We start from the raw sequence: 18,273 nt of genomic DNA, 5'->3' as shown, positions 1-18,273 counted from the left end.
TATTTCTTTAAAAATAATGCCGGTGGGAACGTAACTGCCAATGATGATCATTATTGCGCCATGATAACCGACTTTTTTATGCCCGAAATTGGAGTTTGTGATCTCGGCGACATTTGGTTTTAACAAGACCCTTCCACACATCCCATCAATCAATGGATATATAATTGTTGGCTTATAAAAGATTGTGCCTTCTCGATTCAGCTGTGTGGCTCGAATTATTTTATTCAGCAGTAAATTGACGAAGTCGCACGATAGGGAGTCGTCCTGTCTAAAACCTCGTTCGGTATCGAACGGATCGGCGATCGCTCCTTCCCGATCCTGACGGAGTTTTTGGTCAGTTTACACAGCCGTATTAGTTTTGCAGGGATACCAATTTCAGACATAGTGGCATAAAGGCATCACGATGCCAAAAGCATCTTTGAAATTGACGACGAGTTGGTGTATGCCGATTCTTTTTTCAGGGTTTTTTCCCAAGATTTGGCGCATGGTGAACATCTGGACGATTGTTAATTTTCCAGGCCTAACCAGTTTTTTGATGGTGAACTTAAAACTTTCACACAGTATGCTCGATAGAACCTTATATGCGATATGCAAGGGGCTTATTCCACGGAAGTTGGCGGAGATTGTGGAGTCTCTCTTTTTGTGGATGGAGTGGATCACATTTAAATTACAATAGCTTGGCCGGTAATCCATTGGCCCCCGCCGCTTTGTTGTTCTTCAGAGGGGTAATTGCTATTCAAACTTATTCATGGTCCTGCAATGGAACATCTGCTCTATCGTCATCGATTCAGGAATCCGGTTCGCCATCTCCTGGTGTTATGCTTTCACTGCCATTCATCAGGCTTGAGAAGTTTTCCCTACTCTTAGAATAGAATAGAATATTAATTGAGGTTCTGCACCGCGACCTAGGGTCTATTGTGCCCTCTCCTATATCACATGACCTCTCAGAGCCCCAGCAGCCTGAACAGTTCCAGTAGTTTGCCGGGCGCCAGTGAGGTGATGTGATCCCTGCTGATATAAACGGAATCCAGGGCCTTGAACCGTTTTCCACAGATTTCTGTGCAATCCAGAATTAGGTGTGCTGGTGTTTCCTGCTCCAGGTCGCAGAACCGGCAGTTAGCACAGGAGACCATGCCCGGTGTGTTTAACGTGTGATCCTACCTGCGAAAGTCTAACTCCACGGTACTCAAAAAGTACAACGGATCAAATCAATGCGTTGATCAGCGCCCTGAGAATGCTAAGCATTTTCGGTACCAATTGGCAGTGTGGAATGGACACACTAACCACCTTGGTCGGGTTTGAGGCCCATCTAAAACCTCTGCCGTGCTTTGGGTCCGGCACCCGGTTGCAATGCAACTCCACATTCAACTGACAAAGTCAGTTCTTCCCGCGATTTGGGTTTCAACCACAACCACCACGATACTCCTCGAGGGGCCAGTCCGCATGAGCAGGTTGGAGTTACCTCCAAGGGCTACTGCTACCCGTGGTACCAGAATTAAGTCTCTGGTCAGCCGAAACTACTACCAGTTGAGCTTTCATGCTGCTCTGGACTGGTGGCCAGGGGTTGGACCCCATACATACATCACTTACACACACCAATCATACAAAAAACTAAAAACCCTAACTTCCAGCTAACCGCCTTCGCCGCTTAAATAATTCACGCGCAAACGTCCCTAACTGTTCGGTATTCCGACTAGTGGAGATCACAGCACTAACATCTAATCGTCCATCAGTCCAGCTAATCCCCATACCACCCAGATCCCTAATGTCCGAGTACATCGGGCAGTCCGCAATTAAATGCGACCAGTTTTCTGAAACTGCCCCACAAAAACACCCCGACGTATCTGATAGGTGCCTCTGATGCAAGAATGCATTCAGAGGCCCATGCCCCGAAAGAAGAAAACCCAGACTCAGACAAAATCTGAAGTCTGGGTTATCCTCAACGAACCCAACGTCCCGAATGTACTCGTACGTCACTCGGCCGTTAGGACTATTGTCCCAACGTTCCTGCCACCTACACCTAACCCTATCATCCAGAAGCCTCTTGCTCCCTAGATACCCCTCCCTCTCCACATCATCGTCGGAAATCCAATCGTTCCGCAGCAATGACACACTCAAACCCTTCTTAACCTGAATGCAACAGTACGCTGTATGACAATCAGGTCAAGAGGGGGTGTACCCAATAACACCTGCATCGCATCCGTTGAGACGGTGCGACATACAGGCAAGCAAGCATCATACAACGCTGTATTGAGATTAGTTTTTGAGACCCCAAGACAGTCGTGGCTGCCTCCCACCATACAGGGGCTCCATATGTGGCACAGGCCACAAACAAGCCACGATATACTTATGATGCGGACAGCACGACGTCCGAGACCCCAATCGCTCCTCAAAATACGTCGTATTTTGACTACGGTTGCCTGTAGTCGCTCCTTCACATTCGCCATGTGTGGAGTAAAACACATCCTTTCGCTTATGGTCAACCCCAGATATTTGACTTGCGTCACATATCTGATGCTGACCCCGTTCACACGGACAATCGGTGGACGAACCGGTGACAATCTACCTTTCAGCAGCATTGCCACCGTTTTGTCCATCGATATGTCAACCCCCACACCTAAATCCCAAGAATTAACGATCTCTAAGAGATCTCCTCCCGCCCGTTCTAATTCCGCCCTCGAGCGACCTTCAACCATAAGAAGAAGGTCGTCCGCATACGCGCAACATTTACAGAGTGGCTCAAGCTGCCCAAGCGGAGTGTCCATCATAAGGTTCCCAATATATGGACCACAGATGGAACCCTGCGGGCAGCCTGGAACAACTCCAATCTCCACACTCCCATTCATGCCGACAAGAAAGGCCTTTCTGTCCGAAAAATAACTCTGCCAAAGAGTAACTTCCAGACAGCCAAGCACCTCCAGCCGTTGCACCACTCGATCCCAGCTTAGGCAGTCAAATGCCCCCTTTAAGGCAACAAATATGCCAAGGACATACTTGTTGACGTTCTCCCTAACGACATTCTGTACAAAAAACCACGCATCCTCTATACTGCGTCATTTCCTGAACACAAACTGCCTATCCGACCACATACCCCGCGTTAGCTCCTGAAGCCGTTCCACCATGACCCTTTCCAGCACTTTTCCAAGTACTGGAAGGAGACTGATGCCCCGATAAGACTGAGGATCGCTCCTGACCTTATCAGGGGACTTCAGGAGAGGAACAACCCTAGCACTTTTCCACTCGCGTGGAAAGTATCCCTCCCAGACGCACTTATTATAAATGGCCTTCAGGTATTCCGGAATGAACTTCCATAAGCTTTTACACATCTCTGCGTACAAACCATCAAAACCTGGGGACCGTTTAGACCAAACCAGGCCAAAGGCGTACCCCAACTCCCCATCATCTAATGGAGGGACAGGCACCTTTTGTGCTTGAGGTTCCTGCACCTCCGACCTAGGAAAGAACGCACCTAACAGAACCCCCGCACACTCTCTCCACGACGATAACAGAGTGTCACCGACGCGAAGAGAGGTGATATCGAGGGATAAACTTACTTGTGCTAGTACGCAGCTCTCAAGAAATCTAGTACTAATTTTTAATACTTTTTTTCAATAAAATGTGAATATGGCAAACCTGGTTTTGGGAAGAAACATCAAATCAACAATTGTTTCTTGAAGGAAATTCGAAGTAATCGTCAAATTCATCCTAAATTAGTTGAAATCATTATTATAAAGTATGTTCCATTTTGAAATGTTGTATAAAACCAACCAATCATCAACAACATTCCTTAAATCTCAATGAAAATATTTGTGTTACCATACACATACATACATACGCACAAAGTTTGTTTATTCTCTCTTGCTCTTCTAATGTGGATCATTCACAATGCGTAACCAGCTATCAAAATTACTTGAGAAATAATGTATTTTTGTTCTTGAGCAATTACTTGAGAGCTGCGTACCAACCTTTAATTACAAACCACATACACGTTTTATATTTGTTTGCTCTCAGCGACTTATAGCCCTGACAGACGAGCAAAATTAATGCGCCTTAAGCAACGCTAATGCGAATTGAAATTTTATGGTGACAGACGGCAGGCTTGTGCATTTAGACAGCTGATAGTGAAATTTGTTTCTTTATTAAAAAAAAAAGTGAAATAAAAATGAATTTTGGAAAATCAATATAAATTTAACGAAAAAATTATTATTATTATCTACGTTAAAAGATAATAGAGTGAAATAAATAGCAATAATTGATTGTAATGCGGAAAAAGTGTGCAAAAAAGTTAAGAATATTGGAAAAATGGATAGCAAAAGTGCGACATCTGTCAATAAATAGCCAAGATCGGCCATTTTTGAGCAGTTTGCCTACACAAATTTAGTAAATTCAACCAAATGCACGAAATTCTTGTGCATTACAAACTTGCATTAACATGGGTCAAATGCGCAAATAAATGTAAATTAAGCTCGTTAATGCATATTAGCGCTGTCGTCTGTCAGGGCTATTAGTCAGTTTCCCAGCATTTAAGGTGCGTATCCAGCTCTCAAGTAATTGCTCAAGAAAAAAATTCCTTATTCCTGTACATTAGCAGAGCAAACCAAACCAAATATGTAGAATGTTCCCTCCACTAAGGAAATAAATATGTTAATACATTTCAAAACATTTTGTAATAAATTGTTATTATTAAAGTAAAATATTCATGTATAAGAAATTCAGATTCATAAATCATAAACTTAAATGAAATTAGTACTAGATATTAGTACATACACAAAATTTAAAATTAGTTTTGTTGCTGAAAAAATTGGAGGATTGTTAATTGCTTCAGGTTGGTTTGCTTCCATTTTTTCTCATTTTCCACAAGACGAATCTCTAAAGATGTTAGTTGTTGATATGCAACAACATCACTTTTAGCAAACGTTTTCAAGCGAGAAATTTGTTTGAATGCTTCATGATAATTATTAATTAGATCCGTGTTTTCCACAGCTACCTCTTCATCAGAATCATTTAAATCCTCCCCAGTATTCGGAACGCCTTCAAAATCAATTTCAATACTGTAATTTTCTGTGTATGCAACGTTATGAATATTATTTAAATTAAAGAGCGTTCCTAATGGAAAATCGTCATTTGTATAAATCCAGATTTTGGGAAACAGTTTTCTATGTTTGATGCTTAATTTTGTCCCAATAAACTTTAACAAAACCAGAGCATCAAGTATATTTATTTATTGTTTTTTTTTTTGATAATTCTGATGTGGATTTAGCTGTATCCACATTTGATAGAATAACTATTATAATGAAGTTTCTATATGTATTTTGTATTATGCCCTGATCCAAGGGCTGGCGTATGGATGTTGTATTAGGAGGTAGAAACTCTAAAGTTATGTTTGTCAGGCAGATATCTCTGGGATGAGAGGCAGCATTATCTAAAAATAAAAGAATATTCCTGTTGCAAGATTTCATTTTTGTGTCAAGTTGTCGTAACCACTCTATCATGATTTCTGTTGTCATCCATGAATTTTTGTTCGATTTTCAATCGCATTTCTTTTTGTTTAATCATATTGACGCAAAACAAAATGGTAAGTCTTTCCTTCGACAATTTACCACCAGTAACAACGTTTTGTCAGGCATGGCTCGAAAAAAGATACCACTTTCATCGGTGTTGTACACATCTTCAGGTCTGTACTGACTCAGCAAAGAAGAAATTGCTTTACATCTTTTGGAGTAACATCAGCAGCTTCACCCGATATGCATTTAATTGCGACGTTTTGCCTAGTTCGCCACTTCTGAAGCCATCCATCTGAGGCGCAAAATGTTGTGTATCCTAATTACATATGTGTTCTGCTATTTCATTGGCCTTGGATTTTATTATTGGACCTGAAAGAGGAATTTTTTTGCTTCTTGCTACAGCGAACCAGTCATAACACAACTTATCGACGTGGGAGCCCTTAGGTGTGAGGAAAATTCTTTTTCGGTTTATATTAAACCCAGACTTCCATTAGTCCGTTTCCAGTTCTCAAGTAAATGCTCAAGAAAAAAAAATTCCTTATTTTTTGACTCTTGACCACCAGTGTTTCTCTTAGGAAGTCCATCAAAATTCCATAAAAAAGTGAAGAAGTTGATTACGTATGTCATTATGAAGAAGCGGATACGAGGATTATTTTTCATGCATATAAAGCGCCACCAGAATCGAAAATTTTAATTAAGGCCTCTGATACCGATGTTCTGGTTATTTTGCTGGGAAATATTCACAAAATTCAGCATTCTGAAATTTGGCTAGCCAATTCTGCGACAAAAAATAAAAATAATATCATTTTGAGTGCATTAATTGCACTGAATTAGCGTTGAAGTTGGGATCCAAGTTATGCCTAAGTCTTCCAGCGTTCCATGCATTTACAGGATGTGATTATACGGCTGCATTCTACAACAAAGGAAAATTTAAACCATATAAATTATTTTCCAAAAACGAAAAGTACCAGACAGTTTTTTCATCATTGACAGATGAAGCTGATCTTTTTATTAACGGAAAAATGGGCACAGTTCAAGAGTTCACAGTTAATCAGCCCAATCACGCAATCCATCGTAGAGTGTTTTTTCGGGAAAGTTACGAAACTGCTATCATGCAATTCGAACAGTTCCGAAAGTAAGTTCGAAATTCGTAGAGTTGCGTTCACTGAATTCACTCGGAACGGAAAATTTTTAAGTTTAGCGGAATTTTTGTACGACAGGTTTGTGCTAACGGAGAAATAAATTTCCATATGTGAGAGTCATGATTGCCGCCAGGAAACTGAACATTCACATAACGTATTTTCTTCTTATTGTCACATATCTGCAAAACAATGATTAAGATGTTTGAAATTCAAATTTGTCACCAAACTTACAATCATGGCATTGATACTAAAGTATCCTTTGCGGTTATAATAGAGAAACTTATCTTTAGTTGGGGCAACGATTTTAATATGTGTCCCGTCTACACATAAAATCGCGCCTGGAAATCCGTATTTCTGAAAAAAATCCTTTTTCGCTTCCCTTTTTTCAACATCACTTAAATCGAGGTTTATCCACTGAGGGCACAAATGAGACTGAAGCAATCCCAATACTTCTTTTAAGATGCAACAAAATGTTGACTGAGCCATTGGAATATCGAAGTCTTTACCCACTCCATGCTGATAGCCTCCTTCAGCTAAAAACCGTAGAACTTGCATTCCTCTCTAGAAAATCGAGGACATACGTAAAGGCCGCCTTATTTAAGCGATAGTTTTTAATAAACCTGTTTTAGAAAAATAATTTTAATAAAATTTAACAATGAATTTTTATGGATTTATGAACTGTACATTGTTTCGTCCACATCGAAAGGGTTACTCCTGTCCCTCAGTGATTTTCGGTGAATTTTTATATCAGGCCGACTTCTCTCACGTTCTTCCTCAAGCAACATAAATGAAAACGTTAGCGAATACATATTTTTTGTTCGTAAATCAATTTGAATATAAACGTTTCCACTTTTATTAATCCTAATTTTTATTTTTTCTTCTACACAGCTGATTTCGAAATGTGAAAATTCAAAATTAAGTCTGGCAACAAAAGTTTCGAATTCACATGAATTCAATGATAGCAAATTGTTCGTATTCGTAGCGGACATTCGTATTCGATTGCGTGATAGGGCTGAATGTGTATGGTATAAAAAACTGTAATAGGGTAAATGAAGCAAGATATCGAATTTTTGTGAAAAGTTATTCTTCAAAAGAAGACAGCGAAAAATTCTTAAAAAAAAAATTAAAAGTTTTGACTCAAATACTATACCACCGTGCTGCAGCAAAAAATTTTAAGAACAATTTTTGTCAATTCTATGTGGCTGCATGCAACGGATCCGGAATGTGTTAAACTACAGCCTGAAACCTGCGGTTGGTTTGTTGATGATTATCTAAAATCAACAGGATTCATTGGGGACCAAACGCCTTCGACAGTACAAGATATTGCTGAAATAACAGAAAAAGAAAGTAGTAACGACGAATGTTCAGAATTTGAAGATGCCAGTTTTTCTTCCCATGAATCAGATTTTGAATAATGTAAATTAATTAAACATATTTTTTAATCACAACGTTATTGTATTTATAATAAATGGCACTGAATACGTCTCTCGGACCTCTCTTTCACACGTATTTAGCCGCAACCGACAACCGGGATTCAGCACCAATTTTTCGCATCCAACCTTATATCATTATACTCGCAATAAAATTATCTTTATTTCGGTATAAGGTTCATTGCGTAAGTGGATAGATGCAAATCACTATTTTTAAGTTACCTGTATGTACCTGCCTACCTAATAATTGCACCGGGAAAAAGAGGACAACCCAGTGTTTGCATATTCTATAAGCTATATACTTTCGATTAATCTACAGCTTATTGCGTAAGAGAGTGGGTGTAATGTTAAAAAAAATCGCTTTTTTTATTATTAATTAATTACACTTAGCATTACAATTTCCAGCCAACCTCTTCGAAATTAATATTTTAATGTAATCAATTTTATATAAAAATTATTTTCATCCCGTAGCACGATGGGTGATGGCCGTACTATAGTGGGATCTTAGACTATTTAGCTCTACGGCCACATTAAAAAATTTACTTACACTTTATAGCGCTATGCGCAATTTTTTTTTTTAAATTTATCTTCAATAAATTCTATTTATAACTTTATTAATTCTTTCCTTTTTTATTATATCGATAATTTCCTAATGGGAAATTTCACTAGTTTAGCGCTATGTGCTGTTTTCTATTAACTTTAATAAGATTAGCATCAATCAATTCTATTTATAACTTTATTTCTTCTTTTTCTGTTTTCTTTTATCTCGATCACTGAGTACATACATGAAAATATTAAAGATCATTCTGATTCCTTGGAGTAGTAGTTGTAGTCCTCAGTAGTCTTTATTCTAACTGCGTTGGGCGCCAATTAATCCTTCAGTCCTTACGGATGTTGTCCCATGCTGACGCGGACTATTCCCACGCTTACTGGCTGGTGTGGAGTAGCTCTAAGAACGCTACAGTGGGCAGACAAGAGTATAATTTGCTTCTTAATATATAACAAAATTTATACGAATAACACATAAATATATATACATTTGCTTATACATTTACATTCATACATATCCACAAACTATTGAAGTTGTGGAAATTATTCTTCTAATTTTCTTTTCGCGGTTTCTCCTTACTGGGAAAAAATATACCCCATTTAAATCGGGTACAACTTAAATAACATAAAAAAAATTTCTAAATTAAAGCATAAAAAAAAAAATAAATAAAAAACAAAAGTTAATACTGGCGGAAATTTTATTAAATATGTGTACAAGTCGTGTTTAGTCCCATATGTAAATAAGCATTGTCCTTCAAAGTCCACATTGGCATATATCCCGCAGTACCCCTTGGATTTTGGCAAACAAAACCAAGCAGGATTGCGTTTACAAAGTCCATATGCATATATCCTACAATACACCTTGGGTTTTGATCAACAAAACAAGCAGGATTGTGTAAAACAAATCAAAGCGTAATACATACATATGTACATACATGCATATGTACAAAGTGCAGTGATCTCTAAAACGAGCTCTCATTTTCACATAATAAACAAAATAAAATAAAAAGGTATACCCTATAAGACTTACGGACATACAGTGGCGGACAAAAGTCTACCTACACCCCCTGTTTTCTTCGATGTGAGAGTACAAAAGTTCCAAGGTCCCAATATGCGCTCTTAGAGTAGAGCAGAGCTAGAAATTTGGTTCTTTCTAATTCTACGCTCCAAAATCTCCCAGACATGTTCAATAATATTCATATTTGGAGTTTGAGGTGGTGTATTTAATTGACTTGGAGTATAATAAAGCAACCAGTCCTTAACAATTTGCGCCGCATGCATCGGATCGTTATCTTGTTGAAATATCCAACTGGAACCGAGCCCTAAATTATCCACCAAAGGCTTCGAATTATGTTCCAACAGAGACTTATACTTATAACCGTCCATTTCACCTTCAATAAAGTCCGAATTTCTAACTCCAGAGGCCGCAACAGCTCCCCAAACCATTACGCTGCCGCCACCGAGCTTCACAATTGATACTACGTTCTTCGGTTCAAGCGTGGCGTTAGTTTTCCATCAAATTTTAGCACTTTCATCACTACCAAAAAGAGTGAATTTAGAATCATCTGTAAATGAAACTTTCCAAAAATCCATTTCCTTTTCTTTGTGTTTTTTTGGCAACTTTAACGAATTTTCCGATTTTTTCAGAAATAAAAGGTTTCTTCCGTGGTGTTCTACTGTGGAATCCGTTATCGTTTAGAGTTTTTTTTTATTGTTCTTGGTTGGATACTCATTTGTGACGTACTCGCCATGCGTTCGGCTATATTTGGAGCATTTACTTTTGGTTTTGGTCTACTTCGTTGAGAATCAGGCTGACGTATCTACGAGATTGTTTTTTTGGGGGTCCACTGCGCGGTTTATTTTCGTTGGAACCATTATTTTTAAAGTTTTTTAGAATTGTCTGTACTGTTGCTCGACTCAAGTTTAAAATTTTAGAAATTTCACCATATGATTTTTTTTCTTTTCTTTCTTTTATCACCAAATTTCTTACATCAATTGATATTTCATTTCACGGAGCCATTATAGCTATTGAAGTGTTTAAACCACAACTAAATTCAATAAATATCAAACAGTAAACATATTGAAATAAAAGAAAAAGGCTAACGTTACCTTACTGTTAATATAATAATGTACAAAGTATGAGATTTGAACTGTATGTAGACTTTTGTCAAAGCAATTTTTGAGTTTTTCTATCATAAATTTGTTGTTTTATGTTAAATAATGGATTTTTTTAGTTAATTGCTATTATAATAAATGTTAGAATAAAACTGTATAAATACATTTTTCTAAAAACTTTTTGTACTCTCACATCGAAGAAAACAGGGGGTGTATGTAGACTTTTGTCTGCCACTGTATATACAAAAAGTTTTGCGGTCAATGAAAAATAGTTTGGAACAATTAAAGCGAAATTAAATTGAATACTCGGAAAAACAACTCTTATTTAACTTAAAAGAGTTTTCGGTATACATACTCGTAAGCATACAGCAATTAAAAGCGTTTTTGTTTATTAATTTAATTCAAAACTCTTATTTACATAAAGAGTTCTCGTCCAACCATACATATACGAAATCAACCTTGTAATACAAAACAAGTATGTAATTTCAGGATATTAAAAAAAAAACAAAAAAAATTACAGGTTTTTCTTTGCAGCTCTACTTACAAAAGAGTCTTCTTGCGACATTTTATACATATATTATACGAAACCATTTATACTTACTTCTATTATTCAGGTTTTACTGAAACATTTTGATTATTCTTTTCATCATTTAAATGAGCTCAGACTCAAAAGAACTCAAGTCAACTCAGCTGCTAAAGGTTCCAAAGATGATTTCTGACGAAAAAGGCCCATGTACACCTGCAGAAGCTACACGCTCGAAGCAAGGTGCTACGAAACAGAAAAGGGAGAAGGACATATCATACTCTAAATTCATTTCTGAGAGTGGTTGTCTAATAAAATATTGCAATCGATTTGCTTCTTCGCCGATTCAAGAAAATTCTGAATCGGCACTAGAAATAAAAGGCCAAACAATTGAAAATTTTTGGACACGTCTCCAGACTGCATATGACGCAATTGTAGATACTGACGATTCAGATCTACCAGAAAACTTTAAATATTCTGTTTACGCCAAATTTGAAAACTGCTTAGACCAGTATGAAGACACAAAAATTATGATCGCAGATCAGCTAAAATTAATTAAAGCAGTTGTACCTACTCCACCTCCGAGAGTAGAGCTGCCACAAATTCAAAATCAAGAGGCAAGTTCGGGTATGCGACACTGAAATTTTCCATGGTGGTTATGAACAATGGCCGTCCTTCCGGGACATGTTCACAGCTGTTTACATAAACCATCCGAAACTATAAATGCTCAAAAGTTGTATCACCTCAGATACAAAACAAAAGGTCAAGCAGGCGTCATCGTAAAACAGTTCGCATTAAATGGCGACAATTTCCATATGGCCTGGGAAGCTTTGAGATCAAGGTACGAAAACGAACGAATACTGGTAGATAAGCAAATAACGATATTGATGAACTTGCCCAAAATTCAAAAGGAAACAAGTGAAGAATATATGAAACTTCAATCCACTGTTTCCAACTATTTGTCGGTTTTAGCCACACAAAACGTTCCCACAGGCAATTGGGACGCAATTCTGGTAAATATATGCAACGCCGCATTATCAGAAAAATCGTTATTGCTATGGGAACAATCTCTTTTATCAAGAAAAAATGCCCCACGTGGCAGCAAATGAAAGATTTCCTAACTACCCGGTATGAAATCGCAGAAAGAGTTGATAAAAAAATAAATAAATAAAATGTATTTCCCATGACTTTAATAGAAGCTTCCAAAGATCCCAAGCCAGTAGCAACAACAATTCAAATAGAAGCTTCTTCAAAAATCAAACGTTCACATCTGAACAATACAAACAAACGTCATGCGAACTGTGCACAGGGGGACATAAACTGAAATCTTGCCAGAAATTTAAGAAATTAAATATACTCGTAGTTGACCGAAACAATTACGTAAAGTCAAAAAGACTTTCCACAAACTGCTTATCACATGCACACATGCTTAAAGATTGTGAAAGCAAATTTAATTGCGTTTATTGCCATAAACGACATCATTCGATGTTACACATTACCAAATTTTCCAGCTCACTCCCAAACAGCGCAAACATAAAAAGAGCAACAGGTTTAGTTGCAACAACAAATTCAGAAAACAGCCAAGAAGCACCATGCTGTTCAAAGGCGTTAAAAACCCAAACGCTACATAGTGACAACAACAGTAGAGTACTACTACCTAAAGCAGTAGGCCTTAATATGTAGACCAAGGATCACAACGATCATTTATTGGGCTAGGGCATAAAATAGGCTACAACTGCCTACAAAATTAGCCAATTTTGTAATTACGGGAATGGGCAGAAGAGTAGTTCAAAACTCCAATAAAATCTGCCCCATTACCCTAATTTCCCCCCAAGCGGATAAGCGCATTCAAGCAGAAGCTATTGTCTTACCGCAATTAACAAACATGCTCCCAAGCTATTATATAAATAGCAAGCATTGGCAAAAGGTTTCACACCTTAAGTTAGCAGACCCTAATTGTAACACCCCCACACAGATAATACTCGAAGGTATCGAGAAAATTACAAAAACACTTCTGGCGCAAAATACCATTTTCGGATGGGTCCTAAGTGGACTAATTGCGGAACCAGTTGCCACGATGACAACTCAGGTTGAGGAAATCTCTAACGAATACCTCAATTCGCAATTAAGAAAGTTTTGGGAGTTAGAGGAACTCCCCCCCGTATCAATCACAACTCCTGAAGATCGGTATTGTGAGGATTTTTATAAAACCACAACTACTCGATCAGAAGATGGCCGGTACGTCGTACGACTACCACGAAAGCCAGAATTTCCCCGCACACTCGCCTTAGGTCATTCTCGCACCTCTGCTATCCAACAGTTTTTAAGTATGGAAAAAAAACCTACAAAAAAGGCGGCTGAAAGCAGAATATGACAGGGTCGTAGAAGAATACCTCCATTTAGACCATATGGAGGAAGTCACCGTTGGCGAAAAAATCATACAAAGTAAATACTACTCGTTTTATTTGCCCTATCATGCAGTTGTAAGACCAGACAAAAAAAACCACAAAGGTAAGAGTTGTTTTCAATGCGTCGAAATCCACTAGTTCGGGAAATTCCCTAAATGACATTTTATTTACGGGACCCACCCTTCAGCCAGACCTAATGCTGCTTATCATAAATTGGCGTATCTTCAAGAACGTATTCAACGGGGACGTCGAAAAAATGTATAGACAAATAGTCGTACATAAAGACGATCAAGGTTTTCAACGAATTATTTTCAGAAAATCGCCCACTAGTCCACTACGCGACTTTAAGTTAAAAACAGTTACTTTGGCGTCAATTGTGCTCCATACTTAGCCATTCGAACACTGCACGAATTGGCAGAAAACACCACGTCAGAATTTCCTCTGGCAACCCAGGTGTTAAAAACGCAAACGTATGTTAACGACATTTTGTCTGGAAGTCACAGTCTTCCACAAGCATACGAATCCCTATCACAGGTTATAAGAGCCCTCAAAACCGCAGGGTTTCCACTGAAAACGATTACTGCTAATCATTCCGATATAGTAAAACATATACCGAAAGAAAACTTGTTGGATACTAATTTCCTTAAATTCGAAAAGGAAAGTACAACAAAGACTCTGGGGATTCAATGGAATGCGATATCTGACCAGTTTTCATACACTACCGAGTCAATATCTGCATTATCCGCCATTACAAAACGCAAAATTCTATCCTCTGTGGCAAAACTTTTCGACCCCACAGGATGGCTTTCGCCAATTATGATACAAGTTAAAGTCCTGATACAGGAATTATGGCTAGATGGGACCGATTGGGACGAACAAGTAAAACCACTTCGTTTAGAAAAGTGGTCACAGTTCTCGAGCAATCTAAACGATATCTCACAGATACAAATCCCACGGTGGGTAAACTACTCCCCCGAACACAAAGTCGAATTACACGGCTTCTGTGACGCCTCTGAGAAGGCATACTGTGCCACTATATATGTGCGCACACAAAGCGATAACGCGACCACAAGCCACTTATTAGTAGCTAAGGCTAAGGTGGCTCCTCTAAAAACGCTAAGTCTACCTCGACTTGAGCTCTATGGCGCCCTACTACTCGCAAAATTGGTTTCCATGGTGCAGACCCACTTAAACATGAAGAAATACAGATTGCATCTCTGGTCCGATTCTGAAATAGTTCTAGCCTGGTTGGAAAAACCACCACATGCATGGAAAACTTACATATCTAATCGTATGTCACAAATACTTGACCTAGTGGGGTCAGTCACTTGGCGACACGTAGCTAGTGCTGACAATCCTGCCGATTTAGGTACAAGAGGGTGCAAGCCGTTGCACCTTGCCACCACCAGACCTGTTAAATAATGATTATTAATCTTAATCATTGATAATCAAATTAAATTTTTTGTTATTTTTGTAATAATTGATTAATTATGATAATCGAACATTTTTATAATAATTAATCGATTAGGATTAAATTTTGTGTTCGATTAATGAGGATTAATGAGGATTTATTTCGTTTTCAAATTTAATCCTAGGATTAATCAAATTAATCAAAATTTCAATTTGATTACAATTTCTGATTAATTGCGATTAACGAGGATTAATAACAAATTTTAAATATTTCAACATTTAATATACATAAACTTAGTAAATAAAAACAATAATAATAACAATTAATTATTAAATTTTACATTGGCTTTGAGTAAGACCAACTTTTCGAAGAAATTGCCTTTCAAAGATCCACGGCGTGGTGTATTTACTATTCCGGCAAAGGAGAACAGTCTTTCTACCGGTGCTGATGAAGTTAGAGGTGTATTGAAATAGAAACATCACTGACGTACGCGTAAAATTGATCGGAAACCACGCGTTCTACATCAATTTGGTCTGTTTCCATATTATTGGTTTCCTTTGCTCTATCATCTAAAAAATTATGTAATTATATATAAAAAAAAAATATTCCAAAACATGTACTAGATTTTACCATCATCATCAAAATCGAAAAAGCTCGAACTGTGTTTCAAATCATTACTTTTCAAATTATTTTGAATAGCGAGATTTGATGATTCCGCGAATCTACATATTTCTTGAATTACCCTTCTGGATACTATTTCCTTGTTTATGCCAGTTGTGGATCTTTCCAGAAAAGGCAGCCACTTCATTTTAACTTCTGGAGTCAATACAGCAGCTGTGATTGCAATATTTGCTTCAGGGGATAAAGTAAAAAAAATTTCAAATCGGCTCCACAGGGCCAGATTAATTTTTGCAGCGACTGAGCTTAGGTGAAATTCCTTTTTACTCAGCTTTTGCAATTTGTTGCTTAATGTAATGAGTACAGGTAAAAGGAGTTCAAATTTCACATTTTGTTCCCCCTGAAGAAAGTCTAACGCCTGTGCAATCGGAGTCATCAGCAACTTGTATGACTCCAAATATTGAACGTCACTTAATGAAAAAGGTGCCAAACTTAATTGTTCGCACAAAATATTAAGCCTACTCTTATGATGTATTATTTTTGTAACGGCATCATACAAAGAGTTCCACCTTGTCACAACGGGCACAACCAAGTTTGATCCTAAATAAGCGACAATAACTTCTGATGACTTTGGCCAGTTGCACTTCTTCCAAAGGCTATTACATTTTTCAAAAATCTGAAAAAAATATTATTTTGGTTATTTTGTGTTCAAGTCTTAAACGAATAATTAACTTAACCATTTTGTGTTTTTCGTAAACAGCCAGATCTGCTTTCAAAATTTTCAAAAAATCGGTCGTTGCAAGCAAATTCAGCGTATGGCTAGAGCATCGATGGTGTTTTGGCAATAAAAACTCATTTTCGCGGAAAGACAGTTCGTCATCGCTGTCGTCTTCTTCCTGGTGGAAATTGTCAACTCCATGGTCTTTAAAAGCTTTAATAAAATTTGACCCATTGTCGGTAATGGTCATAACAATGTTTTTGTTATCAAGGTCAAAGAAATTGTTAAGTTCCGCGATCATCTGTCCAACTTTGTCTGCCGTATGAGCACCCTTGAACCTCCTACAAGCCAATGCCACTGATTGTCTTTGAAAATCTTGGGTCAGCCAATGGCAAGTGTAACCAAAAAAACTACGATTATTCCCTGACCAAATATCAGCAGTTGTACAAAAATATTCAGCAGAAGAAATTTCATCTTTTATTTTTGCCAACATGTTTTGGTGAGAATCTTCCAACTTTTTTTCGCGGTTTGCCTGCTCATTATTTTCAGTCCAGTACCCTCAAATATGGAGACGAAGGACTGTCTGTCAACGACAAAAACAGGCATAGCAGCATCCACAATCCAATGTAAAATTTTGCCATTGACGCATTCTTGCAGTGAACCAAAATTACCTAATTTCATATTTTTATATTTTTTGTAAGCGTCAGCATGTTTTAATTTTAAATGCGTGACAAAGTTGGAAGAAACCCCTGCGTAGCCTCTAATATTACGTCCGCACTCAACGCATTTTGCAATAGTTGTCTCCTTATCATCTGATGAAAGCTGTTAATATATTTATTTATTTTTTATACGAGTATATTTTCAAAATAGCATGTGAATGAACATACATACATATCACTATGGAAAAACCAACGACAAAACAGTAACTTTACTACACGGTAGCTAAATATCAACCATACACATAATAGCAGGATCGAGAACACAAAATTGAACACAAATACTTCAACAACCAAACACAATGACTAACTCCAAGTGTTTGTTGTTTTTTGGCAACCCTGACATAAACATACTTTCACGAAATCGGTATAGAAATCAGCCTTAAAAATTATTTTTGAAGACCAGTTGGAATCCAAACGCCGCTCCTTAATTGCAACCTCACAAAGTAAACTCCCTTTCCTTTTTGAGGCTTTTGGGATGGTGAATGTGGGATCGGCTATATCGTCGTCAGCAGAGAAGTCAGTTTCGCTTTCCTCGAGTAAATCTTGTTCTCCAGCCATATTAACTGAAAAACACAAGTTCTATAAATAATACAAAAACAACACTGCAACGCGGGCACAAAAATGATTGAGATTTACCACTTTTTCCAAATATTAGACGTCAATATATAAATATAAATTATAATTTTCACTTTTAGATACATGTTACACTTTAAAGTTTTAATTCTACTTTAACTTTATTACAATTAACACTAGGACGGCACCTACAATTAGCAAAACTGACTTATTTGCACAAACTTAATACCACGTGTAAGCAATAGTGAATGAATGCATTAACCAACAACAATTTTTTTTTTCGCTCTTGTAAATAAGAACAAAAACAATAAAAACAAGTTGCCAATATGTCTTATCATTCATCAATATATGCATTAACCAACAACAATTGTTTTTTTCGCTCTTGTAAATAAGAACAAAAACAATAAAAACAAGTCGCCAATATGTTTTATCAATTATCAATATATAATTTTTTTTGGATGAATTTATAAAAAAACACAAAAATGTAAAATTTTTTAATTTTAATTAATATTGAAATATTTAAAATTTGTTATTAATCCTCGTTAATCGCAATTAATCAGAAA

At 37.3% G+C, this 18,273-nt stretch overlaps 2 protein-coding genes across 3 annotated transcripts in view; both read right to left on the bottom strand.

Moving 5' to 3' along the window:
* Positions 1 to 18,273, bottom strand: part of LOC125778137 (uncharacterized) — a 598,414-nt gene that overhangs the window by 234,019 nt on the left and 346,122 nt on the right. The gene's annotated exons all lie outside the window — the stretch shown is intronic.
* Positions 15,226 to 18,157, bottom strand: LOC125778135 (uncharacterized). 2 transcript variants are annotated; one of them, XM_049454669.1, is made up of 4 exons: positions 17,774 to 18,157; positions 16,438 to 17,700; positions 15,713 to 16,376; positions 15,226 to 15,651 (listed from the first exon to the last, which is right to left on the bottom strand). In XM_049454669.1, the coding sequence occupies exons 2-4, from the start codon at positions 16,909 to 16,911 to the stop codon at positions 15,536 to 15,538; spliced, it is 1,254 nt and encodes a 417-aa protein (XP_049310626.1). In that variant the 5' UTR covers positions 16,912 to 17,700; positions 17,774 to 18,157; the 3' UTR covers positions 15,226 to 15,535. The 2 variants fall into 2 exon arrangements, with proteins under 2 accessions (XP_049310626.1, XP_049310625.1); XM_049454668.1 differs by having other exon boundaries at positions 16,438 to 18,157.

Source organism: Bactrocera dorsalis, chromosome 4, assembly GCF_023373825.1.
Source record: "Bactrocera dorsalis isolate Fly_Bdor chromosome 4, ASM2337382v1, whole genome shotgun sequence".
NCBI classification, from domain to species: Eukaryota; Metazoa; Arthropoda; class Insecta; order Diptera; family Tephritidae; genus Bactrocera; species Bactrocera dorsalis.
Note: the sequence above shows the minus strand (reverse complement) of the source record. Positions and strands in the feature narration are given on the sequence as shown.